Source organism: Pseudozyma flocculosa (genome assembly GCF_000417875.1).
Source record: "Pseudozyma flocculosa PF-1 unplaced genomic scaffold scaffold00024, whole genome shotgun sequence".
Lineage (NCBI taxonomy): Eukaryota > Fungi > Basidiomycota > Ustilaginomycetes > Ustilaginales > Ustilaginaceae > Pseudozyma > Pseudozyma flocculosa.
Window position 1 is genome coordinate 249,184 of NW_006920892.1, and position 13,412 is coordinate 262,595.

The 13,412-nt window shown below is 63.6% G+C and overlaps 5 protein-coding genes across 5 annotated transcripts in view; 1 reads left to right on the plus strand and 4 right to left on the minus strand.

Annotated features, from left to right (window-relative positions):
- The window catches only part of PFL1_06183 (uncharacterized protein), a gene marked incomplete at both ends in the record, with an annotated part of 1,536 nt that extends 992 nt beyond the window's left edge, over positions 1–544 (minus strand). The window contains 2 exons of the mRNA XM_007883722.1: positions 221–357; positions 481–544. Of these exons, the coding sequence (XP_007881913.1) occupies positions 221–357; positions 481–544 (201 nt within the window). The remainder of the gene's footprint in view (positions 1–220; positions 358–480) is intronic.
- A 1,088-nt stretch (positions 545–1,632) lies between these two features.
- PFL1_06184 (uncharacterized protein) lies at positions 1,633–2,934 on the minus strand (the record flags this gene model as incomplete). The annotated part of the gene is made up of 7 exons (XM_007883723.1): positions 1,633–1,715; positions 1,803–1,851; positions 1,940–2,013; positions 2,111–2,157; positions 2,310–2,540; positions 2,681–2,705; positions 2,871–2,934. 7 exons carry the CDS (start codon positions 2,932–2,934, stop codon positions 1,633–1,635), a joined length of 573 nt encoding a protein of 190 aa, XP_007881914.1.
- A 2,311-nt stretch (positions 2,935–5,245) lies between these two features.
- On the plus strand, positions 5,246–7,270 carry PFL1_06185 (uncharacterized protein; the record flags this gene model as incomplete). The annotated part of the gene is made up of 3 exons (XM_007883724.1): positions 5,246–5,505; positions 5,632–6,019; positions 6,182–7,270. 3 exons carry the CDS (start codon positions 5,246–5,248, stop codon positions 7,268–7,270), a joined length of 1,737 nt encoding a protein of 578 aa, XP_007881915.1.
- A 332-nt stretch (positions 7,271–7,602) lies between these two features.
- PFL1_06186 (uncharacterized protein) lies at positions 7,603–9,842 on the minus strand (the record flags this gene model as incomplete). Its single annotated transcript, XM_007883725.1, has 3 exons — positions 7,603–8,712; positions 8,832–9,133; positions 9,239–9,842. 3 exons carry the CDS (start codon positions 9,840–9,842, stop codon positions 7,603–7,605), a joined length of 2,016 nt encoding a protein of 671 aa, XP_007881916.1.
- Positions 9,843–10,807: 965 nt separating this feature from the next.
- PFL1_06187 (uncharacterized protein) lies at positions 10,808–11,974 on the minus strand (the record flags this gene model as incomplete). Its single annotated transcript, XM_007883726.1, has 2 exons — positions 10,808–11,431; positions 11,534–11,974. The coding sequence occupies 2 exons, from the start codon at positions 11,972–11,974 to the stop codon at positions 10,808–10,810; spliced, it is 1,065 nt and encodes a 354-aa protein (XP_007881917.1).
- Positions 11,975–13,412: the final 1,438 nt, after the last annotated feature.

The window sequence follows — 13,412 nt, forward strand, 5'->3', positions numbered from 1 at the left end:
CCGGTGGAACGTAGGCGGTCGTCCGGCGGCCCGACTGGCCGACGAGCGGTGCGCAGAACGATCGGCGAGCTCGGCGGACCGGCAGAGACGACCGTCTGCGGAGGGGCCGGGACGGGGTCAAGGCATCACGGGATAAGAGCAAGTCAGCTTCTGCTCCTTGGGCGCCTGCAGATGAGACGATCAGGCCAGGCGCCGGCAACGGAACCTTGCGAGCACTCACGATCCTCGTGACATCGTCCTTGTGCTTTTCCTTGAGCCTGACGGCCTCCTCGACGGCAATCTCATCGAACGGGTTCATGCTGAACTTGACATTCTGGTCGACGCCCTTGCCGTCGGATGCGACACGGATCTTGACGGCTGCAGAGCGCGCGCGGGCGAGGCAGGCGCGGAAAGGGAGTCGGGAGGATGAACGTCAGCCTCTCGCATTCAAGCACGGTGCCATCGCGCATGACACGGCGGCACTTCGGGAGCGGCACCCACCATAGTCGATGGTGCGCTTGATGGGGACGAGGACCCGCAGCTGGTTGACGAGGGTGGCGCGCATGATGAGGTGCTGGCGGATGGGCTGCTCGACGGCAAGATGCGAAAGACGCAGAGGGAAGGCAAACCAGCATCAGCAGCAAGTCGCGAGCATCAGCGTTCGCTCGTCTGCGCTGCCGCGCGCTCAAAGCTCGTCGTGGCTCGGCACACAACACTCACCAGACGGAGGGGGAGCGTTCGGAATGCAAAGTCGGGAAGGCTGAAGAGAAAGCCCGGAGAGCAGCGAGCTGTGAGATACGGCAGGGAGTTCTTCGGAGAGAGACAGGCAGGGTGATGGTGGACGTCGCAGGATGATGATGACGGCGGGTGGAGCTTGCTGGGGGACCGAAGGCTTGCCTGCCCACCCTCCTAACCAGCCAGACAGCCAGCCGATGCGGCTGCGAGCGAGCGAGCGCTCCTCGGGCCGTCCGGCTACCACCGTATGCGGGGCAGCGGCGTGGCGGCCGCTTGCCCCGATGACCCCCCTCGCTGCCCTGCCCGCCCCGACCTTTGGGTAAGCCCAGGCCAGGTTGCCTGGCTTGCTTCCGATCACACGCCCAGGCCTGCCCCGCTGCGTGCCCGTGAAAAACGCTCGGGTTGAACCGCAACTTCTCGGCCTTCGGGATTTCAAGGGACCACCGGCAGCTTCGCTCGGACCCGCTGCCAAAAGGAAACGACGTGTGGGCAGCGGCCGCGATCCAGGTCACGACCCGGCGCGATGCATCGTTCCGTCCAGGATGCTGCATGGGGAGCGTTCCTCTTCGAGCATCCCCGGACGCTTCTGCATCCTTGCTGACAGGCTGAATGGGTCGAGGATATGGCGCGCAACCGTTCTTGCATGGGCAGATCGACATAGGGTCAACGAGGCGAGAGCGGGGAATCAGGCAGGGGTATGTACAAGGGCCCGACCCGCGCATCTGCTGGGCCACAAGGAGAGGCAAGGGCCGGGGTCACTGTCCCGAAATGGATGCGCGGCAATCCCTGGCGCAGCGTCGATGTTCGCAAGAAAGGTACGGCGGGACGGGCATAGGTTGGGTGCACGGCGAAACGCGGCTGCTTCGGGCGTCGGCATCGGCGTCTGGGGCAACGGGGGACATGGCCGGGCCCGGCCGGCTAGACGAGGCCGTCGTAGAGCGACAGCGCCTGTACAATTGTCGGGTCCTGCTTGCTGCCTTCCTGGAACTCTTCGAAAGAGACTGCGGGTCGCCACCAGGGGACGAGGCCGGAACGTGTCAGCCAGGCAAGCGGTCGGACGGTCGTTTTGTCTTCGGCGTCCCACTCACGCTGGGCGTTCTTGTCCTTGTCCATCATCCGGAAGATCTTGTCCACTCGCTACCAGGGGATATCAAAAACATGTTGAGGTGCGGAGTCAGCGCTGATTCGTGTGTCCGTGTCTGCCCGCTTCCACAGCAGGGCTCACCTTCTCCGGAGTGTCCTCGTCCTCGGGCAACTTGACCATTTGGCCGGTCATCTTGTAGATCGACTTGACGATGGCTGGCGGCGGTGAGACAAGGAGGCATTGTATGGCGGCGACTTAGACAGATGCGCATCTTGGCGCGGCTCGCGATCGAGCATGCCCGCTTCCACTTACTCAGCATCTCATCGAACGAGATGACGCCGTTGCCATCGATGTCGTATCTGAAGGCGCGGGAGGCGGAAGAAGGGTGTAGGTCGGGGCGCAGAGACTCGCGTCAGGACGGCAATTCCGAGCAACGCAGAGGCTACCGTCCGCGTCGAGGAACCGCCATGGGCAACAGCGGCTTCCGACGGGCTGGCAGGGCGGCACTCACAGCTGGAAAGCCCATCGCAGCTTCTCGTCGAGCCTTCCGCGAGAGGTGACGCTGAGCGCACAGATGAACTCCTTGAAGTCGATGGTGCCGTTCTTGTTCTCGTCAAAGACGTTGAAGACAAACTCGGCAAACGTCGATGGGTCGCCGAACGGGAAGAACTGCTTGTAGATCCTGCAGAACTCCTGCTTGTCGAGGGTGCCCGAGGGGCAGTCTTTGAGGAAACCCTTGTACCTTTTGGAGGGCGCCGCAGAAGTCAACGCGATCAACAAGAGACGATCAACAATCGAAGCATGTCAGCGGGGCCGAACAATTTACAAATCATTGCCAACGTCCTCTTCTTGTCCCCTCTACACGTGGTCTCGGGCACTCACCATTGCTGCAGCTCCTTGCGGTCAACTGGGAGGATTACACACGACGAGGCGTGTCAAGGAAGATGCGTCAGCGGATAATGACAGAAACACTCGTTGGACGATTAGTCGCGGTGAAGAGGATCCGCCCCTTTCCCTTCCTTGAGGCAGCCCGAGCGCCTCGCAGGTGCGCCGTAGTGGATGGCCAACTCACAGTAGGTGCTCTTCTGCAAATCCGAGAGCTGCTCGGGGCTGAGCTTGGACTGGTTCTTTCCCATGATGTCAACGTCAATTGCTGGAGATGGCTGCAAATGGCTGCTTCCGTAGCGCGGTGGAGCAGGCCGAGGAAGCTCGAGTCTGTATGAGAGGAAAGTCTGGCACAATAAGGTGGCGACGGGATGCTTGCTGCGCGATCGATGCCTCTGTGGGAGCGCCGAAGGGATGTTGTGGCAGCCAAAACAGGGCCGATAAGGGCGTCGCGGGATGTTTCGATGGCAGGAAGCGAACGGACGGATGGGGTTGAATGTAGAAGAGGTCGAAGAGATGGTGAGGCGACGGGGAGGGGAGCAGGGGAGGCGGAGGCAGAGGTAGGCCAGGTGCAGGCTGAGAAGGTGGGGTGGGGCGGGGGCTGTGCCGCCAGGCCCAGAGCCAGAGCCAGGGCTCGGCCCGCCGCCCGCCGCCCGCCGTTGGCCGGGGAGCTGTTGAGACGGGGCCAGCGACCACGCGCCCGCCTTTGGACCAGGAAGGGCAGGCCAGGCTACACTCCTGTAGGCCCGCGCCCTTTGACGTCGTCCCTCTGGCCAGGCACCCCAAAAAGCACCAACGCAAGCAGTCCAGTGAGGCTGGGAAAAAGAAAAAAAAGAAGTGGAGGAGCCCAGGCGGGGCAGCCCTCGCCCCTCCTGCCGTAGCCTAGGCTCCTCCTGCTGGTCGGCCCGCTGGCCGGCCTTCTGGCATCGCAGCGCCAAGACTTTTTGAGCGTCGGTCGTTCCGTCAAAGAAAAGATCAACGAGCAGCCCAGCAAGCGCTCACCACAGCAGGTACCGGCCCTGCTTGCTTGCTTGCTTGCTTGCTCCAGAGTGCTATTCTTAGACGTACTCTTTTGCCTACCCGCCGGTCGCTACAGAGGGGCGACGATCAAAGAGGTGCTGGCTGACAGGCCGGCGTGATGGAACTCGACCGAGGAGGAAAGCCGGCAGGAGAAGAGCGGACAAGAACAGGGTCACGATAGGGTAGAGCAGAGCCAAGCAGTTGAAACCATCTCGCGCGCGCGCCCACGCACCGACCGACTCCGGACGAGGCTGTGCTGAGCCGCGCGTGTCGGCAGGCGCCGACGACGATTGGCGTGCAGGCCGACGAGGAGCGCAACCGCAGCCGGTCAGCGGCCTTGCTTGTTAGACAGAGAAGGGATGCCATCCACCACCTTGTTGCTGGCTGGCGTCTACTGTACCAACCTGTAGCCATTGCCGCGCCTTTGGCTTCGCCAGACCCTCGAGCCAGGGACCAGAGCGAACGACATCGGCGCAGCCAATTATTCTGCTCGACCAAGCGAGCAGCCCGACCCCCGGACCCTCGGCCCTCGACGATCTTCTACGGCTCAGCCAGGCCCGCCACGGGAATGACTTCCCATGATATGGTGGTGCCGTGCCGGTGCTCGTTAATTGTGGTCTGATGGCCAGTGTACCGCGCTGGCTCGCGCCCGACGGGCTCGTCATCGACCTGCAAGAGCTCCTCTGACATCGGAGCGCACCTCGTCCCCGTTGCGGATCCTTTCGGGTCCTGTCAGAAGAGGTGTTGCTTGTGGTATTTTGATGCCTCTCCCTAGCCTCAATCTTGCTTGCTTGCTGGCTGGGTGCGGTGCGAAGGGCCTCTTGATATTCTTATTCTTATTCTGATTAAGATTCGCGTGTTCACTACTCCTTCTTTCCTTTCGAGAGATAGAAAGAGGTCAAAACGAGATGCCGTCGTGGATGTGGAGGTGCCGGGCCTTTCTCACGCCTTTGTCACTCTTTGTCACTTTGCTCCTCTCGACCTCTCTGACTGCCTCCCCACCTTTGCCCAAGCTCCGCCACCACCTACCCTCCGGCCTCGTCGTCGTCGTCCTCGTTTGTCGTGCCCCGCCTCATCTTCCTTCCCGCGGCCAGATCGCCCGCGCTCGTCGTTCGAGTGCCGGTGCCGGTGCCGACGCCCGAGACCCATCTCAGCAGCACGGCCCGCTCGACACCCGACGACAAACGAGGCGTTTCAATCTCTCCCTTGTCCTCTAGCTACTTCCGCCCTCGAACCATCGTCGTCCTCGGCGCCTCAATCAGGCTGACAGGCAAGCAGCAAGAAGACCCAAGTCAGTCCCTCGTTCCTGCCTCTCCTCCTTTGCGTGGAGCCCTCAGCAACCTTGAGCTTGCCACCGGCCATCACCGCGGATTCAAGGCAAACCAGGGCCGCTTCCAGCACCTGGCAGCGATAAACCTGCGCCGTTTTGCTTCTGCCACCGAAGCTCTACAGCTGTTGCCTGCCCGCCCGCTCCTTCCTGGCGGGACATGCACGCAACATCTCCCGTCTCGACGTTCGCCCAAATCGACCCACCCCAACACCATGTCGTCGTCGACAGAACCACGAGGCTCTGGCTCTGAGCCCTTCTGCGCTCATCCCGGCGCAGGCGCAGGTGGCGGCCTGCCCAGCCGCAGCCCCAGTCACAGCGACGGAAACCACAAGAGTGGCAGTGCCACAGCCAGCGGATCACCCCAACCGCCGGTCGCATCCACACCCGCTTTCCCCGAGGCACCAAAGTCGCCCCAACAGAAGGACCCCTGCGCATCCGCATCGACAGCCGCGTCCCCCTCGAGCCGCTCTAGGTCAGGCCGTACGGAAGAGGCTGGGCCTTCTCGGAGCGTACGCTGCACCCCCCCCTCAGATCTTCCTCAACGCCGGCAGAGGCCCAGCGTGGTGGACCTCACAGCGCCATCACCCCCTCTGCCCAGGCCTACCGTCGTGTCCGGATCGAGCGCATCCAGCCGCTCCTCATCGGCCAACTCGAGCAGGAGAAACACGCCCGCTCGGATTGGCGAACCAGCAGCCGCCCTCGGCGAGTCCGCTCGTCGTCGCCTGCCGCTCGGCGGCATAGCACTGCCCGGAGGCGGCTTCGTACGGGCCCCGGACCCAGACAGGCAACGGGCCGCCAGGCTGGAAGCAGCGCATGCCGCTCGCGCAGCCTGGGCCGAGCGAGCAGCCCAGCCACGGCCGCCATCGAGACCTCGCGAAGCGGCTGGCGGCGCAGAGCCCATCGTGCTCGAGATCAGCAGCGACGACGAAGAGTATGCGCCGCGCTCGGCAACCTCCGGCAGCCCAGCTTCTGCGTCTTCGTCCCCGGTCAGCTTGGGAGCCGCCCGTCCTCGTGCTGACCACGACGACGGCTGGACAGCAGTCCCGCTTGGCAGGGTGCAGGGCCGACGCCGCCGCCGCCCTGACCCGCTCAACCTCCTTTCGCCGACGCCGCCGCCTCCGCATGCGAGCGGCTCGGCGGCTCGACAGGCCATCTCCCGCGCCGTCGCTCGAGCCGAGAGACCTGTCTTCGGTGCCACTGCCGATGCGCGCACCGGCGACTATGCGAGCGCGACTGATCGAGACCGCGAACGGCACCGCGCCGCTCGCGCGACTCGGGACGGCAGCGTGTCGAGCGACGAGTCGGACGGGGTGATCGATCTCTCGGTGTCGACACAGGCCACACCCGCGCAGCGCACCATCACCAAGTATCGCCTCCGCAACTCGAAGCTGACCATGCCGCAGCGATCGCCTCCACGAACCAAGCCTCCTCCTATTGAGCATCCGCTGGCTTCGACCTTCACCTGCCCCATCTGCCTCTGCCCACCGGCCAAGGCTAGCATCACCCCGTGCGGCCACGTCTTCTGCGGCGGCTGCCTCTTTGACGCGCTCAAGGCGCAAGCCCGTCAGCGCGAAGCCAACAACGCGGCGGCGACGGTCGGGCCTCAGGGCTGGGGCATGGGCTTGTTCGGCGCCGCCGCGATGGTGGGTGGCGCTTTTGGGGGCGCTGGCGGTGGTGGTGGAGGAGAGGATGGCGGGGGAGCGGCAGGTGGCGATGCGGCAGCAGGGCTGGGCGGAGGCAGGGCGGGCGGCGGACGTGGTCGGGGAAGAGGCGGCCAACGCGATCCGCTGGCTGGCCACTGTCCCGTCTGCCGCGCAGACATCAAGGGCGCCTTTGGCGGCATCGCCAAAGGCGGCATCGTGGGCGTGCGCCTCATGGTCGGCAAACCAGTCGACGACCCTCGGATGGAGGATGGGCAGTTGAAAGGCGGCGGAGCGGGCGGAGGCGAGGAAGAGGACAAGACAAGCAGCGAGTCCGAGATCGAGCCGGTGTCGCCTCAGCACGTTGCGGCCGGCACAGAGGCGCCGGGAATGGCCGGGCTTGGCGACCTTGGGTCCGGATCGTCGAGGGCATCGGGTAAACGCAAGAGGGTGGCCGACATTCAGTCATCGCTGGGCGAAGGTGGCGGGGAAGTGTCGGTGCTCAATACGCCGTCAAAGATGCGAAAACGGAACGATGGCGCAGTGGACGCGGCCGAGGGGGACCAGGTCGACGCAGACGGGGAAGAGGTCATCTAGGTGGACAAGCGAACCTCGGCCGTGCCCCGGCGTGACTGCCGTGCCCTGGGCGCCTTGGTCGATCTGCGCTCCGCTCAGACGCACGCGTATTCGATCGATGAAGAGCTCGCACCTCCGCGAGCGCCGAGGCGATGATCAAACGATTGTATTGAGTGGCTTTTCTGGTTAGCTGGAGGCTGTTTTACACGATTTTGCACAATGGATGGACGGGCGGACGGAAGCGCGGTCATGGAGAGCGATGCGTGGAGGCGGCCACTTGCCTGTAGCGAGGGACGGGAGGGGGAAAGCAAAGAACGGTGCCGGCGGCGCATTCTCGGGAGCACCGGGTGGCATCAGGCCACCGGTCCATCGGCAGCCGCCGTCGATGCCGTCGCCGATTGTTGCTGATTCGCAGTCGTGGTCGCGGCGGCAGGGACGGCGCCGCCCGTCGCAAGTCGAAAGTTTTCGACCTCGACAGCGGCGGTGTCGGCCTGCAGTGGAAGGGGTGCATCGGTTGTGTTGGCTACCACGGCCGCCGGCGTCGCACCTGCCGCCAGCCCGGTCCCGTCCCCTGCCGTGCCCGCAACGCCCGACTTTCTCTTCTTGACCGGCGATCCCTCTTCGGCGCCGACTCCACCTGCTGCTGCTGCTGCCCCTGCCCCTGCCGACGACCCCTTGACCTTGCCCGACTTTGTCCTCTTGCCCGATGCCTTTGCTGGCCGCGCGTCGCCGTCGAATACATAGTCGGGCAGCTGCGAGCATTTGATGTGCCGCACCACGATGCCCATCGACGCCTCGTCGTACTGCTCCCATTGCTTGACCTTCTGCGTAAACTCGTTGGTCGGATACGAGATGTCGAGCTGCCGGGGCCCCGTCGCGTTGGGCTGGCGCGGCTCGATGCAGATGCCGATGTAGAATGTCGTGGTCCAGATCATTCGGTGGCCCTCCTTTACCTGCTCGACCTTCTTGGCCTCCTGGGCCGCCTCCTGCACGGCTGCCTCGCCCTCTGGTAGGGCCTCGACCTTGGTCCGCTTGGCCACCTCGTCCGGAATGTCGCCCGTGGCCACCATGCGCACCTCGTGGTCGTTCCAGCACTCGCTGACCTGGTCAAAGCCCTTGACAAACGGATGCGCGCAGATGAGCGTCGGCACCAGCTCCAGCTTCATGATGAGCTGCCGAACCTTGCTTTGCACCGTCCCGTGCCACTTGAGCTGCAGATCGGCGCTGCCCGATGATGCAATGACCTGCAGGTAGTACTTGTACTTGTGGAAGAAGTCGTGCTTGGCGAAGAGCTCGCTCCAGTCCGTCTTGCCAATCATGACGCGGTCGACGACCTCGGCGGCGCGCTTGAACTCCTGCGTCATGACCATCTGCGTCGACTGGGTAACGTTGTGCGTCGAGCACATCGATGGGTACGCCGGCGTGATGATGGGCATGCGGTGCAGGCGGTCCGAGGGATAGAGCTGGGCAGCGTGGCCGAGAGTCGCGGAAGGGGCCGGTGTGAGCATCGGACACGGATTTGCAGAGGCAGAATGCAGCGAAAGGTGCATCGCCGTCGCGGCCGCCCGCCTCTGGGACTCACCTTGGGATTCCAAACCCGCACCGCGAGCGGTCCTTCCTCGATCTGCCTCAGCAGGACCGGCTGCGGCCACTTCCACTGATACATGATGATGAAGAAGCGACTGATGATGGCGCCGGCGGCCTCGTTCGGGTAGAGTTGGCAGATTCGCGCGACCAGCATGGCCCACGCCACGCCTCCGAGGAAGCCCATGATGTTGGAGTAGACGGCGCGCTTCTGCGCCCACAGCTTGATGCAGCGGAGCGCCATGCGGAAGACGTGGATGTTGGGCACGAGGCGGAGGATGCCGTCCGTCACTCGACAGCCTGCATGCAGTGGAAAGTTGGCAGTGCGTCAGCTCAGCTCTGCGCTGATGTCGCGACACAAGATGTGGCGCCGCACAGCGAGCAATCGCGCTGCTGAACACTCACCTCCCAGACTTCGGACATCTCTCTCGTCGAGATTCTTCAGCAGATTGTCGTCCTCTAGCGTCAGCGCATCTTCGACGCGCGGCAGGGCGAGCCGAGCAAAAGTGAAATCGATCGAGACGCCGAGGAACTTGAGGCCGATGAGCGGCACGTAGGCGTCGGGGACGGGCGCCACCTCGGTCACTTCTTCGCGCGCCTTGAGCATTTCGACAAAAGTGGAGAAGAAGTCTTCACGCTGTATGTGCTTGGGCACAACGCAGAGGGTGTCGATGTCGGAGCCGGGGCCATGGACTCCGAGGCGGTATGATCCGAAGGTGAAGATCTTGCCGCCGCAGCTGCGGGCGAGCGCCTCGGACATGCCGTGGTGGATCGAGGTCCGGTAGACAAAGTCCTTTACCATGGCGTCGAGCTTTCCGAGGATGACCTCGCGCAGCTTGCTCTCGTCGTCGGACTCAAAGACCTTTTGGCGCTCGAGCTCGGCGACGAGAGCCTTCGTCACCTCGACCTCGCGCGGGGTGGGTCCATTTGTGGCAATGGGCGGTGTGACGCCGAGCACCTTTGTGGGGCCTCCGCCGAGTGCACCGTCGATGAGTGAGCCCGCGGACATGACTGAATGCGGTGGCAAGCGAGGTTGTGCTCGTGATCGCGGCCGCGGGGAGACGCTCGTTCGTGGGCAGCAGCGGCGGCAGCAGCGGTAGTGCGCAGGTCGTGTGTATGCTTCGGAAGGGAGAAGCGTCAGAGGGATGCGATGCCACGCTGGGGCGGGTTCGGACGAAATGTAGATGCGTCTTGGGCAGAGCGGCGGCTGGATGTGGATCCGCGGGGCTGGGCCGGGTGGTGCGATGGAGCAGGCGCAAACCGGCTAGAGAGGATCGTGTCGCGTTCGAGCGGAAGGAACTGTACGGCGACCGCCCGCGCAGCGCCGTCGAGAAAGCGTGCAGGCGAGCAAGGATGTCAGCAGCAAGAACCGGTGTAGCGGCGGCTGCGGCGGTAGCGAGAGTGGGCGGGACGAGGAAGGTGACGGCGGTCAGAGTGACGATGGTGGTGGCAGGTGAGAGGAGGAGCGCAAAGGCCAACCACCAAAGCCCCGCCCCACCTTGGCTGGCTGCAGCCTTAGCTCCACCTTAACTGGTTGCTATCAGCCCTCACTCACACCGACAGCGCGGCCAGCGCCTTTGGTTCGCCTGCCCGCGCGCCCAACCCAGCACCCCCCGGTTTTCCTACCGCTGGCCTGCCCGTTTTCCGGGCCGTCGGTTCCGCAAGCAAAGAGGGGCAAGGGCAGCGTGCGCCCAGCCCTCGTTAGTTAGCCCCAACGCTCGACACCACTTCCAGCCACACAAACCCCGCCGTGCGGCAGCTAGTATGCCAGCACCGGCCCAGAGCGCAAGCGAACAAGGCCATGAGCATCTTCATGCTGTATCCAGGTCCTGGTCGTATCGACAGGCATCCGAGCAAAGGAACTGGGCCCCGACGGGTAAGCAGGCGCGTCTCGTTCGCCCACAGCGCACGTCGACAACCTCGGCGGAGGCCAGCAACGATGCAGGCGGACGAGGCGCCGCGTCCCGCCCTGCTCTAGTCGTCGACCTTCTTGGGCGCTGGTGCCAGCTGGCCGTAGATGACAAACTGGCCCGACACCAGCACCGCCGTCATCAGGATCCTCGTCCCCAGGCCGGCCCAGATGCCCACCGGGCCCGTCTCCTTGGCCAGCACAATGAGCTTGGACATGGCACTGCCGCTGCCTCCGCCGCCGCGGTTGATCTTGGACAGGAGCGTGTCGGCGGGGTGGCTGAGCACCGCCGCCGCCACACCCGCCACCATACCGCAGCCCAGGTTGATGCCCACCTCGCCCACCTTGCCGTAGCTCGCCTGCTTCTCCTTGGACACCGACTTGTCGACCATGCCGTGCGCCCACTCGTTGGTGACAAACTGGCCGATGGCGTACGGGATCTGCTTGCAGAGGATTGGCGCGTACCCGGCGTAGAAGCCGCGCAGCCCCTCCTCCTTGGCCATCCTCGTCACTGCAGAGACGAGTCCGGTGGCGTAGCCGCGCTGCGACACCAGCCGGATGCGAGCGGCCTCGAGAGGCGTCAGCAGCGTCGACGCAATCAGCTCGGCGGCGCTCGCACCACCGAGGAAGATGAGCTGACGGTACTTGGCCGCCTCCTCTGGCGATCCCGCCATCTCGCTAAAGGTTTTCTGGGCGGCGCGGCGGTAGTTGAGTCGGGTTTCAGGGAGGGATGCTCAGCGAGTGAGGGCCAGAATGGTCTCCGATGCTGCCCTCGTTCAGGGCCTGCTCACCTTGAAGAATTCGTAGCCGGCAAACTTGGCGCCGCCCTGGATGAGGTAGCCGACGGCGGTGGGGCCGAACCCAGTGAGGAGGCCACTGGGGCCTTCGGTGGCCACAATGTTGCGCGCCATCGAGACCATCGTGTACTTGGAACCCTTGGGCTCGAGCTGCAGGCGCGTCTTGACGACATCGATCGGAGTGAGGCCTCCGTGGGTGATGGTGGCGCACGCACCTCCCGCCGAGAAGAACTGGACATAATCGAAAAGGGTGTAGTTCGGGAACGAGAGCCTGGCAACGTCGCCGGAACCGCCGCCGCCCGAGGACGACGACTGTCTCTGACTCGCATCCGACGATCCGGAGCGCGGCTGAAGGCGAGTCCTGACTTCTTCCTCGGAGGGAGTTTTGAGGTACGAGGGCGAGGCGGGCGTGCCGGCGGTGGTAGAGGTGGCCATCCTGAGCGATACGAGGCGAGCGACAATGGACGGGAGGCGGAGGAGGGAGGGGTTCGAAACACAAGGAGCGGCGGCAGCAGCAGCAGCAGCAGTCACGGATACGAGGGCGTAAAAAGATGCTATGGCGGCGGCGGCAGTGGATGGGAGACGTGGTTTTTGGGAGCGCAAAGAACGATGAGCAGCGATTCTTATACTCCTGATACCACGCTGGTTCGATGAAAGGCCTGGTCGCCGGACGAGGAAAGCAACCACAAGCAAGCAAGAAAGGGTCGCAGGCAGGGCCTTCGGAAGCTGCACCCCGACGTAACCGGCCGACCGCACGCACGCACGGAAGCAGAAGCCGGCGGCATTCTGGCGTCGGTTCGACGCGGTCGGACCTCGATTTCACTCTGTTCGATTTGTGAAGGTGGCCAGAGTGCCTGCTCTCTCGCCGTCCGCCCGACGATGCGAGGTGAGCCAGCCATCTTTCGGCCCGGCCAGGCCAAGTCAGGCTAAGTTAGCCCCCAAGTCGCGCTCTGACCAGAGGCCACGCGCGACCCATCGTCGAGCATGCCTGACCCTGCATGCGACGCGACGGCGTACGCTCTCGTCTGGTTGCCTCGATGACCCTTTGGTCAAATTCATCCTATCTATCGTAACCCTCGGGTCGGATCAGAGACATGGTGTGTGCATGCACATGGGTGGCCGGCCGGGAGGACTGGATGTGTCGCGGCCAAACACCATGAAATAGCACTCCAGAACCTGCTATATATTTTTAATGTTTTGCGAGCTTGACATCGAAGGGTTCTATGGAGTAGTGGTCAACTCTAGCGGTTCTGACTTGTTCTCAGGATCCCCTCGAACGTCGAACGAGGGATGTTTCGTTTCCGCTCGCCCCCGGTTCGAATCCGGGTAGGACCTCTTTTCTTTTCCTTTGAGATTTTTCCAATGCGCAGCCTGCCTCACAACTAGCTAAAATCGTAGCCCACCCACCCACCTATTGGAACACCTGTTAAGGTGCGTGCAAGTCGGAACCGACGACAAACAACAAGTCTAGTTGTCTGGAACACCGAAGGACAGTATGGAGTCAATCGTAGGAGTCGAGTTGTTATTCCTGGACTCGGAACGGCTTCGGGGCCAGGTCGAGGCATAGCTAGCAGCAGGGTCGCCCGAATTTGATTGTAGGCAGGCTACGATCTGAAATCGGGCATCAACCCCTGTCTACAATTTTTCCGATGCGCAGCCTGCCTACGATCTCAAATCGGGCATCGATGCCTGTGTACGATTTTTTGGGCGCGCAGCCTACCTACGATCTAGCCATGATCCAAAATTGTAGCCTGCCTGCCTGCCTGCCTGCCTGCCCGCTTCCGCACAGTCAATGGCTGTCAATCATCGGAATCTTTGGAGAGCTGCTCTTCCGCTCGGCTTCTGCCCTGCCTGCCCCGCCCGCCCTGCTGGC